At 39.0% G+C, this 23,076-nt stretch overlaps 1 protein-coding gene across 2 annotated transcripts in view; it reads left to right on the top strand.

Annotated features, from left to right (window-relative positions):
• CRYBG3 (crystallin beta-gamma domain containing 3) overlaps nt 1-23,076 on the top strand; it is a 124,895-nt gene that overhangs the window by 25,880 nt on the left and 75,939 nt on the right. For both annotated transcript variants that reach the window (XR_013346505.1, XM_077820452.1), the window contains exons 2-3: nt 4,113-4,191; nt 17,577-18,013. Coding sequence is in view for 1 of the 2 variants with exons in the window: in XM_077820452.1 (XP_077676578.1) it covers nt 4,113-4,191; nt 17,577-18,013 (516 nt within the window). In the remaining variant the exon portion in view is untranslated. The remainder of the gene's footprint in view (nt 1-4,112; nt 4,192-17,576; nt 18,014-23,076) is intronic.

The following is a 23,076-nucleotide window of genomic DNA, read 5'->3' as shown; positions in this document are numbered from 1 at the left end:
CTGTATGTGGCATTATTAACCAAGTGGGTGCACAAGGGTTAACACTGCTCCTGGAACAGTGCAGGGGGTGGGTGGGTGTGATCTTGCTCTCCGGGGTGGGGTGAGGACGGAAATGATTAGGATCATTGAAGAAGTGACTGAAACTGGCTCATATTAACAGAAGGTCCAGCAAGACAAAGAAATGCTCCAAGCACCAAACAATCAACACATACCAGCAGAAAACCCTGGCAGGTCAACTGAGCTGGAGAAAACAAAGGAGGGTTTTTTTTGGGAGGGACTCAGGAGCCTGGCCCATATTGGACAGGGAGAGAGCCAGAGATGGAGTGCAGCCCAGCTTGGCTGGCCCATCAGGGCACTGGTTTGACTAAGGTGGATTATGGCTTAATGTCTGCCTTTCTGTGTTAGCCTAAGGACTGTAAAATTTTGTATGCCAGGTGACAAATAAATTGTTACCTTGTTTTACAAAGGCTTCCTGTGTCCCTGTGAATACTCACTGAGAGCACTGCACCCTGAGGGGATACAATACAAGCCTCCCTCAGTAGTTTGGCTTGGCTGGATTTGCTGCAGGGAGCCATGGAGAGACAGGGAATGTTAGTACTGACCACTCAGTCTTGGAGGCCACGGACCTGCACCTGTGGAACGGTGAGAGTCCTTGGGGCCTAGCACACTAAAGGGGTCACTCCCAGGAGACTGGTGACAGGCTGGGGCCTGGACCAGACCCAGTGACTCCATGACACCTTCTATGCTAGTCACAGGCATGGATGGTAGGTGGTAACTTAGTAACTATAATGATGATTCTGTGCCTCCTGATGATCTCTCTTCACTGAAGCAATCCTTCTCTGATCAGCCAAACCAACTTTAGGGCAAGTTTGCACCTGTGGGATGGTGCAAAGCTAGTTTTAATGTACTAAATGGTATCTGCTATCATTGTATGGGTGCACCACTCTGCACCATTTAAACCTGCTGATACCTTGTAGATACACTGAGACATGGTACTGTAGCCACTTGAGTTTTTAGAACTGTGTTTTGGCAAGCTTGTCTGTTAACTCCAGGCAGATTGTTTGAATCTGTTTAATAGACAGTCCTGTCATTGATTCTCTAAAAACAACATAAAGTAGCCTGTGAACCAGGTCTGATTAAAAAGACAAAGTTTCATGGGATCAATTCTCCTTGTCTGTTTAGTGGAAGTGTTGAAACCTCTGAGTGTTCACTGTGAGCTGATGCAGCAAAGCACTTTAAACATGTGTAGTCCCATTTGACTTCAATGGGAATACTCCTGTGCTTAAAGATACGCACATATTTAAGTGATTTGATGGACTGGGGCCAGAGGACTCAGAGCCTTGCAGGCTTGATCTTTATATGAACAAAATATCTAAGAAAAGACCTAGGTATGGGTATGGGTGCAACAATAACTGTATTGAGAGAAACTTTCAATGAGGGTGATGTAGTGAGACTGTGAAAGAGAGACTAGAAGAAGAGCTCTCTGTAAGCTCGAAAGCTTGTCTCTCTCACCAACAGAACTTGGCCCAATAAAAGATATTACCTCATCCACTTTGTCTTTCTAATATCCTGGGACCCACGTGACTACAAAAGTATATATGGAAAAAATGTAGAACGTTGTGAATTTACTCTTCTCTAATGCCCTTGGTGAACCCTCCCTCCCCCTCCACATCAGTCATCTGTTCTCACTTTGTAGCTAGGATAGGGTAGTTGAGTGTTGAATTGTATCACATTACTAAGAGTTCATTATTTTTACAAAATATCTTACAGAATATTCACTGCTATTAAGTATTATAAAAAATGAAACCTAGAATACATTGGGTCAGAATTACATTTGTCCATGCTATCAGTGTAAAGCAATTATAATGTTGCTTGAAAAACTGAATTTGGTAACTTCCCGAGACTTGGGGCATCTTCATTACATAAGAACGGCCATACTGGGTCAGTCCAAGGTCCATTTAGCCCAGTTTGCTGTCTTCTGACTGTGGCCAATGCCAGATGCCCCAGAGGGAATGAACAGAACATGTAATCAAGTGATCCATGCCTTGTTGCCCATTCCCAGCTTCTGGCAAAATATACGTACATATAAATTGCCTGGGATTATGTCATTATAAACGTCATACTTACTTTTATTCTTCATATCCCTTGAATGTATGCTCTTGTATGTAAATATGTACAGTAAAAACTTTGTTATGTAATGTGTTTGGGAAATGGGGGGTGCCGGTAAGTCAAAAATTCCGGTTAACTAAGAGAGAGGGAGTTTGGGTGCAGGAGGGGCTGGGGATTGTGGTGCGACATGTGGGCTCTGGGAGGGAGTCTGGGTGCAGGAGGGGTTTCGGGGCACTGGATCTGGGCAGCGCTCACCTCAGGCGGCTCCCCGCAAGCGGCGATATGTCTTTGCTGCTCCTAGGTGGAGGCGCACCCAGGCAGCTTTGTGCGCTGCCTCCGCCTGCAGGTGCCACCCCCACAGCTCCCATTGGCTGTGGTTCCCGGCCAATGGGAACTGCAGAGCCAATGTGCGGGGCAGGGTGGGGGCAGTGCACAGAGCCCCTGTCACTGTTCCTCCGCCTAGGAGCAGCAGGGACCTGTCACCATTTCCAGGGAGCCACGCAGAGCCAGGTAGGGAGCCTGCCAGCCCTGCACCAACCAGACCCTATTAAAGATCAGATGCCGGTTTATAGAGCTTTCAGACTGGTAAAGTGCTGGATAACACAGCTTTTACTATAGCTGTGTGGAGGGGTTGTTTTATCAGCTGTGTGGAGGGGTTGTCCTATTGCAACAGGAGAATGGGAGTGGAACAGTTTCATTAGCTCACCTATGTTTTGAACACAGTAGAGAAAGTACAACTAATGCTTAATACCTATTTTTCTGCTTGGAAAATAGGATAGCATGTTCCAGTAGTTGCAGATGCTTCAATTGCATAACATTCAATGATGATAAAAACACTGAATTCAAGTTCTCTCTTTTGGTAATATAAGAATGCTAATCTAGGTCATCAAGAGTCTGCTCAGCAATAACTGGACTATTCTTTGGTCCTAAATACAATATTTGGCACCAGCGGACACACACTTATTGTTGTCTGCTTTGGAAGGTAGTCTCCACTTTTAGGAGAAAACAAAACAATCCAAGAGCCACATTTTCTGCGGAGAGAGCTTTTGTACTTACGTTTTTTATTTATTTATTTGCAGTGTGACTCATCTAGTATGTACCAAGGGCTCTGTAAAAACAATGTTGTTTACTTACTAAAGCAGAAGGTTTAGAATGTTGAAACACATGGAAGATTTTTTTTAAAAGACTAATTTAATAAGGTAACTTTCAGGTTCAGTTTTGGAAGGTGGGGGAATGTTTTTGTTTTGTTTTTTTAATGTGGCTAGAAAGTAAAGCTGTGTTTTCTCCTTTGTTTATTTTAAGATATTTGCCTCAGAACTAAATACAAGTTAACTCTTGATTCACTGCACGTATTGCAGGATTCTACGGTAACCTGTCCAAGCGAGGCTGGTGCTAGAACAAAATTAATCTGGTATCTGTCAGTATTATACTTTAAAGATGTTGGCTTTTGTCTGTAAAAAAGCAACCAAAAATGCTAAAAGTTTTAGAAAACATGGTTTATGAAGGAGAGGGTAAAGGGTAGAGGAAAAAAATGATGATGGGTTAGCATTCTAATGGGCTATAAATACATGTCATAAGAAAAAGACACTCAAATTTGGCCAAGTTATAAATTTCTGTCTAGAAAAGAATCTCAATTTGGACATGCTTAGAGATTTGTTAGTTTGGCAGCTGAAGTCTTTGAAGATTCCATCTGCACTGAGCATGCTCCGTTTCCTCATAGCTCCAGTGTGCCAGCCATAATGTGCATGCACCATCCCCATAAAGCAACTGAGCGTGCTCTGTCCCAGTGTTGCAGGCAGGATTTTATATTTTTTTAAAGAGTAAATATGTGCAACGTGCTCCTTTTTTAACCAAAAAACCAAAGAAACAAAAAAAACCCACAACCAACCAAACAAAAAACCTTTCACCTTTGCTTTTAAATTGCATGATGCAGTGCCTTTTGTGTTAAGTAACTCTGCCTAATGCAGGTCTTTAAAATAGTTAAATGTATTTTTATTTTTCAGCTTTGCAAGTAAGGAAAATGAATCCATCAGTGTGAAAAGTGATAAAAAGGAAAGAATGCTTCTCCCTGAGCTGTTAAAGGTATGATTTTATTTGTTAATTTTCACTGAGCCAGTGTTTACTGCTTGCCTTCCTCCTTCCCCCTTTTTAAGTAGTATTATTAGTACTGTTATTTAATATTTTAACGGTGGTGTGCCTAGAGGCCACAGTCAGGAATTGAGTCTCCACCGTGCTAGGCACTGATACACAGAACAGGACGGTGTCTGCTTCAAGTCCCTGATAGAAAGTTTACTTGGTCGTGCCTCAGTGAAAGGGGCTGGACTTGACGACTTCTTGAGGTCCCTTCCATCCCTACATTTCAATAATTCTGAAGTCCCTACCCTTGCTTACAATCAAAATCAATGCAAATTTAATGCTAATGAAACATGCAGGATTCACAGTCCTGGAGAAGAAAGTTATAATTTTATCCAAGGAACAGGAATTTTGCCAAGTGCCTCCCTAATGATTCTTCCATGTGAACTAGAAGTACCAGTCTTCCCTATGCAGTGATGGCTTCATTTTAAAACAAACAATCTTGAGGGGCTTCAAATCACACAAGTTACCAACCAAAACAACTGTATGATCTTTCTGCTGTAATCCTTGTCCTCCTCTTCTCCCTCGTTACCAATGTTAAACATAAGAACGGCCATGCTGGGTCAGACCAGTGGTCCATCTAGCCCCGTATCCTGTCTTCTGACAGTGGCCAACATCTCATGCTTCAGAGAGAATGAACAGGACAGTTATTTAGTGAGTCATCCCCTGAAGCATCTCAGAGGTTTAAGGTCATGGGGTTGTGTCCCTGATCATCTTGGCTAATAGACATTGATGCACATATCCTCCATAAACGTATCTAATTCTTTTTTGAACCCATTTATAGTTTTGGACTTCACAACATCCCCTGGCAGTGAGTTCCAAAGGTTGACTGTGTGTTGTGTGAAGTACTTCCTTTTGTTTTCTTAAACCTGCTGACTATTAATTTCATTGGGTGACCCCGGGTCTTGTGTTATGTGAAGGGATAAATGACATTTCCTTATTCACTTTATCCACGCCATGCATGATTTTATAGATCTCTATCATATCTTCCCTTAGTCTTCTCTATTCCAAGCTGAACATAGAATCATAGAATATCAGGGTTGGGGGTTGGACCTCAGGAGGTTATCTAGACCAACCCTCTGCACAAAGCAGGACCAATCCCCAGTTTTTTCCCCAGATCCCTAAATGGCCCACTCAAGGATTGAACTCACAACCCTGGGTTTAGCAGGCCAATGATCAAACCACTGAGCTATCCCTCCCCCCCAGACAATCCCAGTCTTTTCAATCTCTCCTCATATGGAAGCTGTTCCATACCCCTAATAATTTTTGTTGCCCTTCTCTGTACATTTTCTGATTCTAATATATCTTTCTTGATATGAGGTGACCCTTTATCTTACTGTGTCTTAATTTATGCCCCAATCCTGCAAAAGGACCATTAGTCTCATGTGATCAGGACCTTCTATTGTAAGAGGTTTGGGATAGGAACACTGTTTTGCCTGTAGAGTGCCAGTCATGTTTATTTCACGGTATATATAATTACATACAGTGCTGCTACTCTCTGTGCAACTTTTCTCAAGATTGCCTCTGCCCCTCCGTACCTCAGCCCTGATCAAGTGGGATGACTTTTAGGGGTAAGAAGGCAGTTCATTCTCTAGTCACATCCATTCAATTTTTGGTGTGTCTGCTCAGAAAGTTCATGAGAGTACAAGTTAGTGCAAACTATGGTGTGGACACCTGTCATTTCAGGTAGGCCACTGCACAGAAGATGACTTTCAGATGCTACAGACTTGCACTGCATTTATTATTGCTGAGTGTTGAAAATATAAGAGAAAGAAATGGACCTTTCCCAAAAGACTTACAATCTATGTCTGACCTACAATACGGACACAAAACATGCTAGTGAACTAGGTGAGATACAGTCTCAGAACAGTGGCTCTTTTCTTCCTTTTTTAAAAAACATACACACACCCAATATCTTTCTACAGTGGATTATTGGTGAAAAGCTTTACATAAGAAGTTGGTTTGAGGGGGGATTTGAATGAAAAGAGAGGGTGTTTGGTGTGTCTGAATAGAACTGTTAGAAGTATAAGGGGTATATAGGATGGAATATGAAAATGAGATGGTTTCTAAGGGAAAGAATGAGCAGGATGTGTGGGTGGAGCAAAGGGACCATCAGTTGTTTGAACCGGCGACCTAGTGGTTTCTTGTTTTTACTGATGATTGTGTTATCCTGGGTTAAAAGAGAACAAAAAACCCCACCAAACCTCATTTGTTTTTTACCTTGCAAAGAATAATACTAATTCAGCAATTATCATTTTGGTTACAAGTCTATTGTAATTTACAGCAAATAATGAAATTCTCTATGCAGAGTCTGCCTCAGCCATCTTTTCTGCAATGTTATACTAAAGATTGGTGTGAAAGAAAATTCTGTCAGAGGGTTCTGGCTGCAAGGAATCTAAACTTAAATACTCTCCATCATGTTGGTAGAGTTCCTTGTTTAATAATTTCACAATTTGTGGTTTTATAATGTGCATTACATTATTTCTTGTGGTAATTCATTGTGCCTGTGCCTGAGAGTTGGCTTTGTAAAGAAGGAACAGTGTTCATATTGTCAGAATGCTGGCCATTTGCTGGATATCTCAAGGATGTCTGTGAAGTTACAGTTAAACTGCTCTTCCTCAGTGCTCTTATGTGACTTACCTGGTGGGTCCTTAGAGCATCCCTGGATGTTTCTTTCTAGACTGTGGCTCAAAATAATTGTTAGTGTATTTTAGAAGTGTGTGGTATACAATGCCAAATAAACTATTTTCTAAATATGCAATTTACTAAAATTACAGATAATTGGATAATGTTGAGATGGAGGGGAAAAAAGATTGATTTTGCTTAAGGTTTAAAGTTAATTGAAACAGGGCCTCATTGTACCGTATTTGATGTCAACCAAGTTGAGCTGTCTTGTGTAAAACAAGATCCTTAATAAAGATCCTTAGTAAATATCCTTAATAGATAAAGTATTGCTACCCAGATCAAAGAAATTGTTGAGAGAGACTCAATGGTTCAGCAATTTGAATCATAGATAATGGTTGGTGTTGGAAGATGGACGTTCCAGTTTTATTGGATTAGATCACTAGATATATATATTTTTTAATTCTTCGGAATAGTCCTTTTACAGTTGCCCTTTCACAAATAATTGAGATTTCTAGGTTATGTGCATACACCCATGCACATATGGGTGGAGCGTGGCCCATCGAACTAACAGTGGGATATGGAGTCTGTGACTTGTTCAGATCCAGTTGAGGTTAGTTGTGGATAACACTCACTACCATCTGAATCAGTATGCATCCGATGAAGTGAGCTGTAGCTCACAAAAGCTTATGCTCAAATAAATTGGTTAGTCTCTAAGGTGCCACAAGTACTCCTTTTCTTTTTACCATCTGATGACTATTTATTAGCCTGTATAAAATCAGTTGGTCATCTGTCACATTCCTGGTGGACACATGTCCATGTGATGGTGTTTTTGAACACTTATTAATGGTCTCAACAGAGAGGACAAGGATAGAATAGCTTGGAGATTAGATGTCCCTTTCCCTCCAAAGTAGAGGTCATCCCTACAAATCAGAGTTGATAAACTGGCTGAAGTGAGGTGAAAAATGTGTACAGCTGCTGTACTTCTGTGTGGCTGTATGGAGGTTTTCAGTTCCCAGTGCTGTCAGTTTTGCATCTTTCACGCATACTAAATGTTTTTCCGACTTTGATGAAAGCCCAAAGGGGGAAGTTTATGTAATACATTAATGTGGCCATCTTCTGAAATTCTAAAATCATTCTTTTAGCTATTTACTTGGGAAAGTATGTTAGTCAGCCTTTATTTGATCAATATCCAGGAAACGTTTTTGAAATTTTATTTGTTATATGCATTGACCTCACCCTTTAATTCACTACCAGAAGGTACAATGCTAATTGACATTACTTATTTGCAGATTGTGTTTCGCTTCCGTTCTATGAGCCAGGGCTGTAAACATGGTTCTTTCTCAATAAATGTTCCATTTAGAAAGGCAGCTTTTCAATGCCATTGTTATTAATAAACATATAGCTCCATAGAGGTGTATATAGTGCTTGAGTATTTTTAGTGTCTGCATTGCAGTACAAAATCAGTGTCCCAAACCTATTAATTTCTTTTGTTGTCATTATTTATTATTACTTAAAATGGGCCACTTCTTTTTTTTCCTGGAACGGATATTAAATTTTTTTTGTTTCATCTTAAAATGTGTGTGGGATTTTTTTTGACAGCTTTTCTATAAATCTCTTAAAACAGTGATTTATAGTTGAAATGCAGATCTACTGACCTTCAGCTCTACTACCAGCTGCTCCACAAATACCTGTACTGTGATGAGCTCCAGGCCTGAAAATGACTTGGTGGTTCAGTTTTGATGGAGAAATTGCAATGTTTTAAACATTAAATATTGTATCATTTAAAGATAACATAAATATGGCCTTATTTGTGCTCTTGCCATAATGCTAGAACTCAATGTCAAGGAGCGTGACCTTGGAGTGTGACGTACAGCTTTTAATGGCTTAATTAACGTATGTTATGAAGACAGCTGTACATTTTTGTTGCCTTCACAGATTATCTGCACCTAATGGGCCTGAATCTCATCTCATTTTCACCTGTGTAAACTCCACCCCTGTAAAATGTGTCACATCAAGATTTGGACCAATATCTTCGCAAGTTTACTAAATGCTTTTTTAAAGTAAAGTTCTAATTTATGTTGGCTTTGAATGTGTTAACACATTCAATGTGTTAACACATTCAATGTGTTAACACATTCAAACATTTCTCACCTGGAGTGTGGACTCTTGCTGGATACCTGTTTATGGGACTTAATTAGTGAAGTTGGAGAGATGAACTACTTTACTTTTGAGAGAACAGGGGGCTGGAGCAGTACTGCCAAATGTGAATGTTCAAATATCATGAAGCTGCCTTAAAAATCGTGAGATTTTTAAAAAATATGTGGCAGACTTTTATTTGCCTTCTGGCTTTGAGCTTTTAGGGTTCACATTTTCAATCTTTTCTCTTCAGCCATAAGGTCTAGAAACATGTTTTTTTTTTGTTTGTTTTTTTTTAAGCTGAGATTCTCACATTATCACATGATTCCAGAAGCTAGGATTTTAAAATAAATGTCAAATTATGAGATTTGCAGTAAAATCATGAGAGGTGGCAACATTGCAGCTATTCAGGAGGATAGGATAGGCTATGCAGGAGGATTCTTCCTAAAATCTCTTAATTCTGTAATGGTGACATTCACTCAGATTCAGAGACCGTGTCTGATGAGGCCGTTCAGAAAGAAGAAGCTTGGGCCCAAGCTCCCTCACCAGAGGTGGCATGAGGGACATTGGGCAGAACTTTGAACAAGTTGGTACCAGAAGACACAATATCTGCACTTTATATAGTCTGCTGGTAGGATTTGTGTGTGGGTGAACATCATACCTTCCCACCCCACTTATTATATGCAGCCTGATTGCTCAGTCTTTGCGCAAGGAAAAGATGAATTTCACACTTACTGAATAATTATTTTTAAAAAGTCAAAAGAAGCATCAGTTATATGGTAATGGGCTACCAAAAAATGCACCTCAAAACACATTCATTGATAAAAGAAACAGAACAGTTATATTGACAGGATTTATAGATAAAAGAGAATAAGCGAGGCAGTTAATTCATGTCTTTCTAGTTACTACGGTAGATCTATCTCTAAAGAAGAGAAATGAGTACTAACTTTAGATCTTCAATCAGAGAGATTTACTGTAGCGCCAGGCAAAAATCAGGAACAAGAAACTTGAAATAACCATCCAAATATCAATGGAATTTTATTTTAAAACTTCAGTTTGTCTTTCTAGAAGCTGTTATTGCTTTCAGGTTTTCCCTTAAAGGTGATTTATAAAGAATGTTGTGTTTTATATGAGGCCTTTTTTGCTGTCTTTTTATTTAAGAAAACAAAAAAAAACATTTTTCCCTGCTTGTTTTCTGACCTCAATAATATTGTCTGGTCTTCCTCAATTTTGATAGGATATCTTCTGAATGTGTTAGCAACTTCTTATTGTGAACTTGTGGCACCCTAATTGAAAGAGCAAGGGGAGTGAAACTTTATTACAGATCATCTTGTGTCCAGAATGTTGACTGGCCTTAAAATTAAGTACTTGTTAAAAGCAAATGGAAAAATTAAACTGATTAAAAATCCCTTCCTATTGCTGAACTTTCATTTTAACTAAAGCAATGTCATCATTTCATTAGTTTTCTAATCAGTCATCAGAGTCTTCCTGGGCAAATAAGGCGAGAATTGTTAATATAATAAAAAGCAGAAAAAAGTTTTTGTTTTTTTGGCTATTTTTAAACATCAAGCCTTATTAAGTCTTCTTTATGCAGAATAAAAAGACCTAAAAGGTGCATGAGCCAGTTATTTTTTTTCACAAAATATCTTTACAAGATTAATTTCACTCTTAAGATACTGGATTCTCATTCTTTGGTTAGCTTTTAATGCATTTTTTTTCTGTGGTGTGTTTTGATTATCTTGTGTTTTTAATAGTGAGCTGTAGTTCACAAAAGGTTATGCTCAAATAAATTTGTTAGTCTCTAAGGTGCCACAAGTACTCCTTTTCTTTTTGCGAATTATTTTAAAGTCATTACAGAATAATAGGTTTTAGGGCTGGTAGAGACTTCTTGTTTTATTATCTCCTCTAGCCTCTTTTTAACCCCCATCACCAAAAAACTACTCCTAAATGCTAAATCCATCTTTGTCTTGAATATAATTAGTGAAGTGCAGCACTTCCTTAGTTAATACTGTACTTATTTATTGTCTAATTGCCTTTATTTTTGGGAAAAATTAAAACAGAATACCCAAAAAAATATTTCTAATCTTATGCCTTTCCTCGTCTCATAATTCCACCTCCTCCTGGTTTGTCCTGGAAATATAGAGACATAGTAGTTAATTACATCAGTCTCTCAAGAATACCTAATTTTTTTCTTTCACACGGTATGGAAAACAGAAGTCTGCTTCATATGTGAGATCCATGTGTTGCAGTGTAGCCCACACAGTGCAAAGCAAATGGAAGACAGTATCAAAAGGGGCAAGACTCTTTTTCTTCTCTGATGAGAGAAAATATGCTGACGGTAGCTTTCCCATAGCTATTCTCTGTGGGAATATATAGGTCTGCCAACTATTCCAACTATTTCTTGGTGAATTTTGTTTAATGTACAGTGTTTGAACAACTGCAGCACATAAAATTAAGCTAAAATTGGATACTCATGAAAAACTTGTAAAATAAAGTGAAATTTGTTAAAGCCTTAACCTTGATCTTTCTCTCTTGGCATGGCTTCTCACAAGGTCACACAGGTTGAGGCAATAGTCTGTAATCATGCTACTTTGTAGATTTGTGGTGCCTTTCATACAAAGATCTCAAAACATTTTACTTACACTCATGAATAAAGTTGTAGAGCAATGCTGTGAGGTAGGTAAGAATGCTGTGCATTTCACATAGGTAAACTGAGACACTGCTAGGTTAAGTGACTTGTCCAAGGTCATGAGATGAGTTGGTGAAGTCTTGATTCCCAGTCCTCTCCTTTTACCATTAGATCAGACTGTATCTCAACCACAAAATGATACATTTTAAGCAGGGTTGTCAATTAATCACAGTTAATTTATGCGATTAACTCAAAAAAAATTAATCGCAATTAAAAAAATTAATCTCGATTAATTGGAGTTTTAATTGCACTGTTAAACAATAGAATACCAATTGAAATTTATTAAATATTTTTGGATGTTGTTTTTTTACATTTTCAAATATATTAATTTCAATTATAATACAGTATACAAAGTAGAAAGGGCTCACTTTATCATGTTGTTTTTATTACAAATATTTGCACTGTAAAAATGGCAAACAAAATAAATAGTATTTTTCAATTCACCTCATACAAGTACTGCAGTGAAATCTCTTTATGGTGAAAGTGCAACTTACAAATGTAAATTTTTTGTTACATAACTGCACTCAAAACAAACAAAAAAAAAAAGTAAAACTCTAGAGCCTACAAGTCCACTCAGTCCTACTTCTTTTTCAGCCAATTGCAAAGACAAACAAGTTTGTTTACCTTTATGGGAGATAATGCAGCACGCTTCTTGTTTACAATATCACCTGAAAGTGAGAACAGGCATTCACATGGCACTGGTGTAGCCGGCATTGCAAGATATTTACATACCAGATATGCTAAACATTCGTATGTCTTTTCATGCTTTGCCCACCATTCCAGAGGACATGCTTCCATGCTGATGATGCTTATTAAAAAAATAACGCATTAATTAAATATGTGGCTGATCTCCTTGGAGGAGAATTGTATGTCTCCTACTCTGTTTTACCCACATTCTGCCATATATTTCATGTTATAGCAGTCTTGGATGATGACCCAGCACATTTTGTTCATTTTAAGAACACTTTCACATTACATTTGACAAACTGCAAAGATGATACCAGTTTGAGATTTCTAAAGATAGCTACAGCACTCGACCCAAGGTTTAAGAATCTGACATGCCTTCCAAAATCTGAGAGGCATGAGGTGTAAAGCTTTCAGAAGTCTTAAAAGAGCAACACTCCGATGCAGAAACTACAGAACCCAAACCTCCAAAAAAGAAAATCAACCTTCTGCTGGTGGCCTCCGACTCAGATGATGAAAATGAACGTGCGTCGGTCCGCACTGCTTTGGATGGTTTATTGAGCAGAACCGTTATCAGCATGGACGAATGTCCCCTGGAATGGTGGTTGAAACATGAAGGGCCATATGAATCTTTAGTGCATCTGGCACGTAAATATCTTGCGATGCCGGCTAAAACAGTGCCATGCAAACGCCTGTTCTCGCTTTCAGGTGATATTGTAAACAAGAAGTGGGCAGCATTATCTCCCGCAAATGTAAACAAACTTGTTTGTCTGAGCGATTGGCTGAACAAAAAGTAGGACTGAGTAGGCTTGTAGACTCTAAAGTTTTACATCGTTTTATTTTTGAATGCAGTTATTTTTTGTACGTAATTCTACATTTGTAAGTTCAACTTTCATGATAAAGAGATTGCACTACAGTACTTGTATTGTTTTTTACAGTGCACATATTTGTAATAAAAATAAAGTGAGCACTGTGCACTTTGTATTCTATGTTGTAATTGAAATCAATGTATTTGAAAATGTAGAAAACATCCAAAACTATTTAAATAAATGGTATTCTATTATTGTTTAACAGTGCGATTAAATTTTTTAATAGCTTGACAGCCCTAATTTTAAGTGATAATTTGCTGAGGCATAATGGTAGTAAAATTAAAATGTATGAATATCCTTGCAAGGTGTGCTCCCGCCACAAAGTCCTGTGTAATAAAACAAATAGTTAACAATGGATTGTCATGGTGCTGTCTAGAATTTATGCTTCATAATCGGTGTTCATTTAGGGAGGGAGTTAGTCTAGTCTGAAGTATCTCACTATTATGGCTGGAAGCTATGTCTTTTGTTCATGGAAATCTGTGTTTTAATGTTTTTAATATTTTAATTTCATTCACTTGTTGGGATAATAGAAGAGATTGTACTCTTGGCAGATACCCTGCTAAATTAGCACCTCTGGCAACTTGAACTGCTGCTCACTCAGTTACTGAGAGAAATCAGCAATCAATGGTCACAAATAGCTGCTCTTTATATTTAATAAGTAAACCCTGTGGCCAAACTGACTGTCTTTAGGGTACTACTGTATCCTTGGGACTTGATCCAGCACACCAATGGGACTATTTATGGTAGCAGTGAACACTGTGTCCAATTGTGTGTGTTGGATCAGCCCCTTAGCCATTAATGATATGTCCTTAATCTTGGTTTGAGTCAAGTTATTTGTCTTAAATTATATTATTGGATTACCCTTCCCCACTAGCTGGGTTGCAAATGAAATGAGATTAGAGGCAGGTGGAATGGAAAGTGAAGAAAGTCTTTTTGGGGCAGTGCTTCCTGTATTGTGCTCTCAAAGAGATGGGCAGTTGTGCGTGACGGTTCCAGCAACAACAAAGGCTTATTGGATGTAAAGACAGTGGAGTCTCGCCTCATTAATTTGGATATCCCAGTGCCACAATATATAAATTTAAAAGACAGAACAGGAGCAGTGTTGCTTGTACAATGCCTAGCACAGTGGGATCGTGATCTAGATTGGAAGCTCTAGGAGCTACCGTATTGCAAAAGATAAAGAAAATAATTAACAAAAATATCTTCTTAGAGCACAAACAAATGTGAGGCAAGGGGGAGAATATATGAAGGAGAGGATTGATACATTCGTGTGTTGGGAAATGATAGCTTTGCATAGCTTCTGTTATCAGACTTAATATGTGCATTAAAATAATACGCGTTGACTTGCTGCAATTTAAATGTTTCTCAGGAGTTTTGCTGTATCAGCATAGGCATGCCTGTCTGCAACGCTCCTTATTGTTAAAGACTTAGAAGCCTACTTTCATATGGAACCCCCCAGTTACCCTGAATTGTGTAAGTGATTCAGTGTTTGTGCAAGCAGGGACTACCAAACAGCTTTTCACGGGGCCATGAATCACGATTAAAACTAAGGGGCACAATCTTACAGGCTTTCTGTGCACAGAGCTGCCACAGTAGGAGCTTTGTGTGTGGAGAGTATACAGGACTGGACTCCTGGTCCCCAGAAGTGCAAGGTTAATTCACTAACTAACCCACTGTGGTGTCTGGCTCCTGAAAACATATCTTCCTCTTTAAAATAAATGTTTTTACAAAAATTGAAAGTAGAGGAAATCTGTTGTGAATTAATAAATGTTGTCAATTAGTAAGTAAACGAAGCAAAAAAATTCTTACCTAAAGTACTTAGTTCCTGCTAGATGGGAATTTAGTAATGTGCTCTCCTTTGCGCTTCATCTCCATGCTACTTGTAAACTTCGACTAGTGCAGAATATGGCAGCCTGCTTGCTTGGAAGTGCCACGTGCAGAGATAACTTCACTGCTGCATTCAGAGAGCTACCCTGCTTTCTAATTCACTTCCAGGAACACTTCTAGTGAATGGAGTTGACCTGTACAGCAACAAATGGCATGCTGGCTAAAATAGACACCAGCACATCCCCTTGTGATGCTTCAGCAGTTGATCAGAAAAAGGTCTGGGAAGCACGTGGGATTCAGGAAGGGGCCTTCAGCTGTGCTGCTTGTATTTCACCCTTCTTGATCTGAGAGAGGCAGAGCTGTGTAAGAGCACATTGCAAGGCCTTTCTTTTACCAGGCTTTTGTGAAAGGGTTGATCTTAGTGATTTTGAAAGGGTGTATGTAGGCCTAGAGGGGTGACCAATGAATATTGGAGGTGGGGGGGATTGATTTGTGGATGGATGGGTAACTGATGAGCCCATGGGGATGAGTGTGGCATAAAAACCTGAATACAATAGAAAATCTTGCTTACAGATTGTCCTTGTTGGTTAACTGAGCAAGGAATATAGTTTCATTTTACATGATTTAGAATTGTTGTTCTGCATGTGCCTAGATCAGTGGTTTGGTACACTAAAAAAGTTTAAATAATTACGTGTAATTTTAATTAAGATGCTGGTACCTGGCACACCGGTAAATGTTTGAGAAAACATTTTGTAAAAACAAAATACCTTCCTTTAGCACTGACTGTCATTAATCTTTGCTGAAGAGTAAGGAGAAAAGGCCTTTTTTGTATACATGGTATGGAGATTACTGAAGTGTAAATTAGGAAGGTTCTACTTTTATGTTCATTTGCAGTGTTCTGCTTTTTTCAATACCATAGCCTGAAGAAGGGGAATCATACCACAAAACTAAACATGTTAATAACTGAGCTTATGAAATAGCAGAGTAAACATACTCCACTCTTTGAAGGAAAAAAGTAGTAAAATATTTGGCTGGAGGTCAAAGATCAATGTATTTAACGGTAAGGAAAAACTCTTAAGTAACAAGTTGCCTGCCTCTCATCAAAATTATCACTGGTCTCCATGTCTAAAAGGAGGCACTTCATTAAAATACTGCTTTTCATCACCCAGGCTTGTCAGTCATTGGGTAGTCCTTCTACAAAACTCTTATTCTGTCTACTTAAAATAACTAGCATAGCACTCAGTATGCCCATCTCAATTATCTAAAAGGGATATGTCCTCAAATAGAAACAGCACAAGGGAGTTAATGAAAATACTGACCTACTGCATGGGTAGGATAAGTGAGTGTTAGCTGTTACACAGTAGAGTTGCTTGTTCTTATCCAAACGTATTGCTGATACAAAGATCCTACACAGATTTATATTTATTCAGATTCTTCCTTCCCTGTCCTGTTGATCAGAATAAGTTCTTACGAATTACAGCTAAGGAGGGGGTGGGCGTTTTCATACCTTAACATGTTAGTTTGAGAGAGACAGAGCCTACAAGGACCTCCCCATAGAAGGAAACGCAAAAAGGTATTTCACTTGCAAGCAGGCGTGGACTCTTGGTCTCTGAGACTGTATGTTTTTTTGCAGAAATAGTCCTCTGTCTTTTTGAGCTGATGAAGGACAAGAGCCTAATTCAATCTCTCTGTTTGGGGAATCCCCTCTCCTTGCCCAAACCAGTGGTCAGAGATTCTGCTTTACAGAAATGAATGATAGCTAATTCTAGAAAAATTGATTAATAGGAAGAATTGGTAACCTCAGATAAAGGATGTGAATTGATTTGCCCATTTAAAAGGCAAATATGCATGTTTCCCTTATGTAATCTTTGTTACATAAGTAATTCATTGTTTTTTAATAAAGTCCATCTTTAAGGCATGATCCTGCAACCCTCCCTCATGTGACTAGTCACACTGACTGCACTGGGACTACTTGCACATGAGTGAAGTCTACTCACATACAGTAAGGATGAAAGAACTGGGTCCTGTGTCCCAAACCACTTCACAGGCTTAACTAATAAGTCTTTTCTACTGGCTTGCAATACCGTTCTATGAAAAACTGCTCCATGCTTCATCTCCTATTTTTGCCAGCTCAAATTATTTTTGTTCTGTTTCCATCATACAGTGCTTTACCTTCACAACCATTGTCCTGTGAGCCTCAAAGCCCAAGCCTGTTTTTCATAAAAGTAGCCTTTCAAGACATCTGTTAAAATCAAAAGTACTTTTTTAAATTGTAAGTCCTCAATAATGGGGCCAATTTCTGCAACAGAAAGAAGTAGAGGTATCTTAAGTAGCAGAACAGAGTAAAGGAGATTGGACAAAGCTCTTAAGAATGGTCTCGTAAATAGCAGAGCAGCCAGAAGTAATGCACTGCCTAGAAGCAGTTTAAGGTTTTTTGGAGTAGAGTCTGAAAATTGATGTATTGGTTCTGTTTCAACATTATTATTCATGTTTTTTTTTTAAAGATTTCTCAAAATGCAGAGAAGAACCACTCCATGGAAGATCTAAGCAACTCTGTTATCACAGAGGAATTAAAAAAAGCTAATAGCCTTCCCAGTTTGGCTCCTGGCTGCAAAACAGCAGATCGTGACAGACAACCCAAAGAAGGCTTTTTCCAGTTCCTTGGAAGCTTATTTAATATTGGATCAAAATCATCTTTGGGAGAATCTAAACAGTCTACCCTCCAAGATGGACACAAGAGACCTGGAAAGGATTTGCAGACCCAAACTGCCCTTCAGGAAGATGGGATCACAAAGCATCGGAAAACTGAAATATTTGTCATTTCTACTGCTGGAACAGAAGAGGTAGCAGTGCCTAAAGAAGAGCCTGCCTTGGTTAATATCAGGGAGGTTGGTTCTCAGGATTTACAGAGGGGACAGGAACAAGCTGCTGATGCACTAATGTAAGTTCTAAAATTTTAATACTTAATTTTAATATTAAAAATGTCTAATGGCTGCTGTGACTAGCTCTGCCATATGTTTGGTAGATGCCCCATATCTGCAGACCTATGACAGTCCGGGGTGCAATCCAGCCCAGTGAGGGGCTGTGTCACCACCTGCCATGCAACCTTGGGTGCCTCACAATGCTTTCCTGCTGTAGCTCCCACCTGGGCCGCCCACAAACAGCATTCAGGTCACACCCTGAGTGTCTGAATAGCTGCAGCCTGCCAGCCACACATCAGTCACACTCTGGCTTCCAGCAGCCTTGGTTACTACTTGCCGGGTGACCCCAACACACTCCCAGTCCCGGATTTTCCCATAAAAACATGCGTTCTGCACTGTCTAGCCCTCTCCTGGATAGTCCAGATATATTCGGAAAGATGCTCCTCTAAAGGGATCAAAATACAAGTCTGCTACCTTAAATGGAATTACCCAAACATTTCACAACACTGGATTAGTTGTAATTAAAGAATAAAACAAGTTTATGTAACTACAAAGAGAGAGAGATTTTAAGTGTGTACAAGTGTAAGTCATTAAAGTCAAATAGTTACAAGAGACATAAAGATAAAACACTTTCTAAACTTAACAAACTAGACTTGATCAAGTTGAAGTTCTTACCACAGGTTCACAGTAACATTGCTGACCAAATTCTCAGGTCAGGATCTGCTCCCAAAGTCTAAAGTTTGTTTTGTTTTTCTTAGGTGAAAAAAGAGAGAGAGCAATGGATAGGGAGAGATAACTTGGGATGTTTTTGTCCCTCGCTTTTATAGTTCAGTCACCCTTTGAAATGTATTTTCCTGAGAGTTACCCCTTAGATAAAGTTCATTCCTGCTATGAGGACAGAGACAAGGAGTCTGGTTGAGAAACAGGCTGCACGCTGTTTCTTCTCACCTCTGTTTGCTGAAATGCAGATTTACCTTGCCTGCTATCTTCTTCCCCCTCACTGTCTGAGGACCCTGTTTAAAACTTATATGTACATTTGGGTAAATTCACATTCCTTTGCTTAAGGCAGCCCTGTTTAACCAGTTCTGCCTAATCAATGGGTTCGAACATGTGCCACCAACATGGGAGGGGACATTTTCCTCAAGTATTAGAATAGTAGGGTAAGGGCTGGAGGGATCAGATAATCCTGAAGCACATTCAGTATTTCATGGGTTTAGAAGAAGGGAGGAATGAATTTATTTCCTTCCATAGCCTTATTTAGGCAATAACTATCAGGATTTTGTGTGGCCTTTTTATGTAACATATTAATTTTAATATTTTTCCTGTAGATATGTTCTTTCTTTTTTTGCAAATAAGGATCCTAGATTTTAAAATCCTTGGTTATGTCCTATAATAACTTCTGTACTTTTTGTTTCCCTTTATTCTTGAGAATTGTTTTGTAACCTCACAGGTTACAAAAATATATAAAAATAGGTATTTAGCCTAAATTTGGTACATCCGTGACAATCCTGTTACATTTCCAACGGTACATTAAGTGCAATATATTTCCACTTTGCATTTAGCAGCTAGAAAATAAACTAAAGTAGAACGTCAGAGTTACAAACACCAGAATTGCAAACTGACCAGTCAACCGCATACTTCGTTTGGAACCGGAAGTACACAAACAGGCAGTACCAGAGGACCGCCCTCCCCGCCCCAAAAAAGCAAATACAGTACAGTACTGTGTTAAACGTAAACTACTACAAACAAAGGGAAAGCAGCATTTTTCTTCAGCGTAGTAAAGTTTCAAAGCTGTATTAAGTCAATGTTCAGTTGTAAACTTTTGAAAGAACAACCATAACGTTTTGTTCAGAGTTATGAACAACCTCCATTCCTGAGGTATTCATAACTTTGAGGTTCTACTGTAGTGGATATTGTCTCCATTCTGTATTACAAAATCCGTATTATGTCCCTTGTAATGGGACAGATTGTACTATCCGGGTAACATCTGTTATTGACTGCTGGGTGTGCCCGCGTGTGTGCGCGTGCATTGCAATATATGGGGGGAGGTGTATAAGTGTGAAGCAAATGCAATGTATCCTTTTAAATAACTAGCTTCTGGTTAGTATTTAGGTGTGAAAATACCCACAGACAAGGACCCTGTTTTTTATCTTAACCCTAGGATTTCAAACATCTTTCTTGTAGCCCTCTGAACATTTATCTGAAATTTTGGTTAGGATATGCTGATTGGGGTATCTGTATCAGTTCTCTTGCAACTTTATTTTTATTGGCAAAGTGAAGGGGAAATAACACCTAGGATTTAAGGATGAAAGGGGTACTTAACATACTTTTTTTTTTTTTTTTTTTTTGACTCTTGCATTAAGTATATTCACCTAGTGTGTAATGTTTCAATTCCATTTGGGAAATTGGTATCTTTCTTAATAACATTTTGATACCTGCTTAAAAGAATTGCTTCCATATTGAAGCACTTCTGGGATATTACTCTTGTCATTTGTCTGTAGCTTTGACAGGCAGTCTTCTAACTGCAAATGCTGAGGATGTGGCATCTGTGCAAATGTCCTTATGCTGTAGAGACTGAGATTGTGGTAATCGGGGCTCAAAAAAAAATTCTTGAAACCTAGAGAGAGGCTGAGGCAACTGCCAGTCTGGACCTTGTATTGCCACCCCCACAAGGCTTCACCCTCTGCAATTTAAACAAACAGTTGTATACTCTTTAGCCTGAGCTGTATTTAATTGTAACACAATCAACCAACTTTTACACAGATGGATTATTGTGGTAGAGCACAAAAAATGCAAGGCTCTTTCAAGACAGAAGATGCAGTCCATGCCTTGAAAAGCATACAATCTATTTAATGAACTTTACACCTTTTAACTTTTTTAGAATTTAACTTGCTTTCCCTGCTATTCCGTGAGCCCTCAAAGCATATCTGCTGAATATATTATTTGCTTAATAATATATGGACCTCCTAGTATATGACCAGCCCTCAAACAAATGTATCAAATATTGAATATTCCCCAAATACTGTTTAACAGGCCTACTTACTACACCACACTTTTGCTGCAGCTGCTATTCTTTATTTTTAAATTATTTTACCACTTGTATTGTGGTGGCCCCTTAAGGGCGCAAGCAGGTTGGGCCCCATTGTGCCAGGCGCTGTACAAATATAATGGATTCCAATCTTTGCCCCAAAGACCTCGTCTGAAAAGATAATGGGAATAACAGGTCTACTCCCTTCCTGGCTCCATTCCACTTTTTCTCTTCTATAATAGGTTGTGTGTATCTTTTCCTGCATTTTCTTCAGTGGTTCCTATTTTTCCTTCTATTCCTCCCGCATTCCTCACCCTACCATTACCTCTTTCACTTTCCCAGCAATGTGTTCTTTGCCTCCTCCCTTGTCCCTACCATCCTCATTTTTTCCTCCAAAAATCTCTATGCATATTCTCCTCTACTTCTCTTTTCTAATTTACCTCTCAATCTCTCCTGCCCACTCACCCTTGCCCTCTCACATGTGAATCTTGGAAATGTAACCAGACATCTAATATCCAGTGGAATAAAGATACAGGCCACAGACAATACCAAAAACAGGATAGTGGGAAGGAGGCCCTTGTCCAGGAACAGCATATGAGAAGCCATCCTTTCTTTTTTCTCTCTGCTACCTTCCCTATCCCCCAGCGTCCTGAGTGCTGCGGTGACATGATACATATCCACTCTTCTACCCCACCTCCAGCTTTCTGGATACTGCAAGGCGAGTGTCTTTGGTAGGTTTAGCTTCTGATTTTGTAGGTCTTCCTGCACCGGTGTCATCCCTAATCTTTCCAAGAAGCAGAGTGAATTTTACTTGATGTTTGTCTGTTTGCCTGATGCCCACAGGATTTTAAAAAGCAAAGGTGAAAACTGAAAAAACAGGTTACTTCTGACACTGCAGCAGTTTGTGCAAACTCTGAGCACTGGTAGCTGAGATGCTGGAGCAATCTGTCTGCAGACTAAAGCTGGAAGCTGAAAGTTCCGGCTCGAGAAGACATACCCATGCTAGCTCTGAGATAGCATGCTAAAAACAGAAATGTAGCTACAGTGGCGCAGGCTGCATGCCCTGAATGTGTACCTGTGGTCTCTTACAGGACCTTACTCGGGGCAGCTGGTCCCTCCCCGCACTGCTCATGCTTCACTTCCATTTTTAGTGTTCTAGCGCTAGTGTGGACGTATGCTTCATTCATATTTGGAGGTTCATATTTTCATTCATATTTTTTTCACAACTAATGAGGGCTTTTAATGGAAGCTTACATACTGCAGAAATTGATGGCACTTACTCATGAAAGCTTCCTACTCCCTATAGTTGAGTAGGTTCTTAAGCCCAGTTGGTGATGGTGAAATCAAACTTGCAGGGAGTATTAAGGTCAATCTTACTATATAACCTTCTCCTGAAATGCTATATAACTAAACCAAGTCAAAATGTATTTCATTCTAGATAACGGAATAGATTTTTATTTTGTTTTACTTGGCTTTGACCAGGTTAGCAAGGAAAGTGTGGGTGTTTTTTGTTTGTTTTTTTTTAAATCTCTTGCATGATCTATTTGATTCTGGAGATGGCAGCAGCTATATATCTCTGTATAATATGCGGTTTTACTGGAAACTAATTTTTGCTTTGAATGGAAGACTAATTTTTGTGTTTGGCTGTGGTAAATTTGGGTAAACAGTAAAACACTGATTATATTTTACTTTTAGCCTACTTCTTTAAAATACAGTACCTTTGCTCTTCCCCACACCACATTGTTGAGTACAGTAAAGACATCAGAGGACTGCTGCGCAATTCTGTTTTGCATACATTTTTTCTCTACTTATTAAAAGATCATGTTTTGAAAATTAGTTTGCTGCCTGGTGTGTGATGTATGACTTACACACCATGTTGGTTTTGATTTACATTGTCTGTGTTTGAAAGTTGCACTGTTTTAACTAAAGATGTGATTTTTAAATCAGATCAGTTAAAGTGATGCAAATCCCTGTGTGGACACTCTCTCATATTTCAGTTTAAACCAGACTTTTCATTTTAGATTGTTAATTGGCAGTAAGTTTAAGCTAAACCAA

This window comes from Eretmochelys imbricata, chromosome 1 (assembly GCF_965152235.1).
Source record: "Eretmochelys imbricata isolate rEreImb1 chromosome 1, rEreImb1.hap1, whole genome shotgun sequence".
NCBI classification, from domain to species: Eukaryota; Metazoa; Chordata; order Testudines; family Cheloniidae; genus Eretmochelys; species Eretmochelys imbricata.
This window is presented reverse-complemented; position numbering and strand designations above follow the sequence as displayed.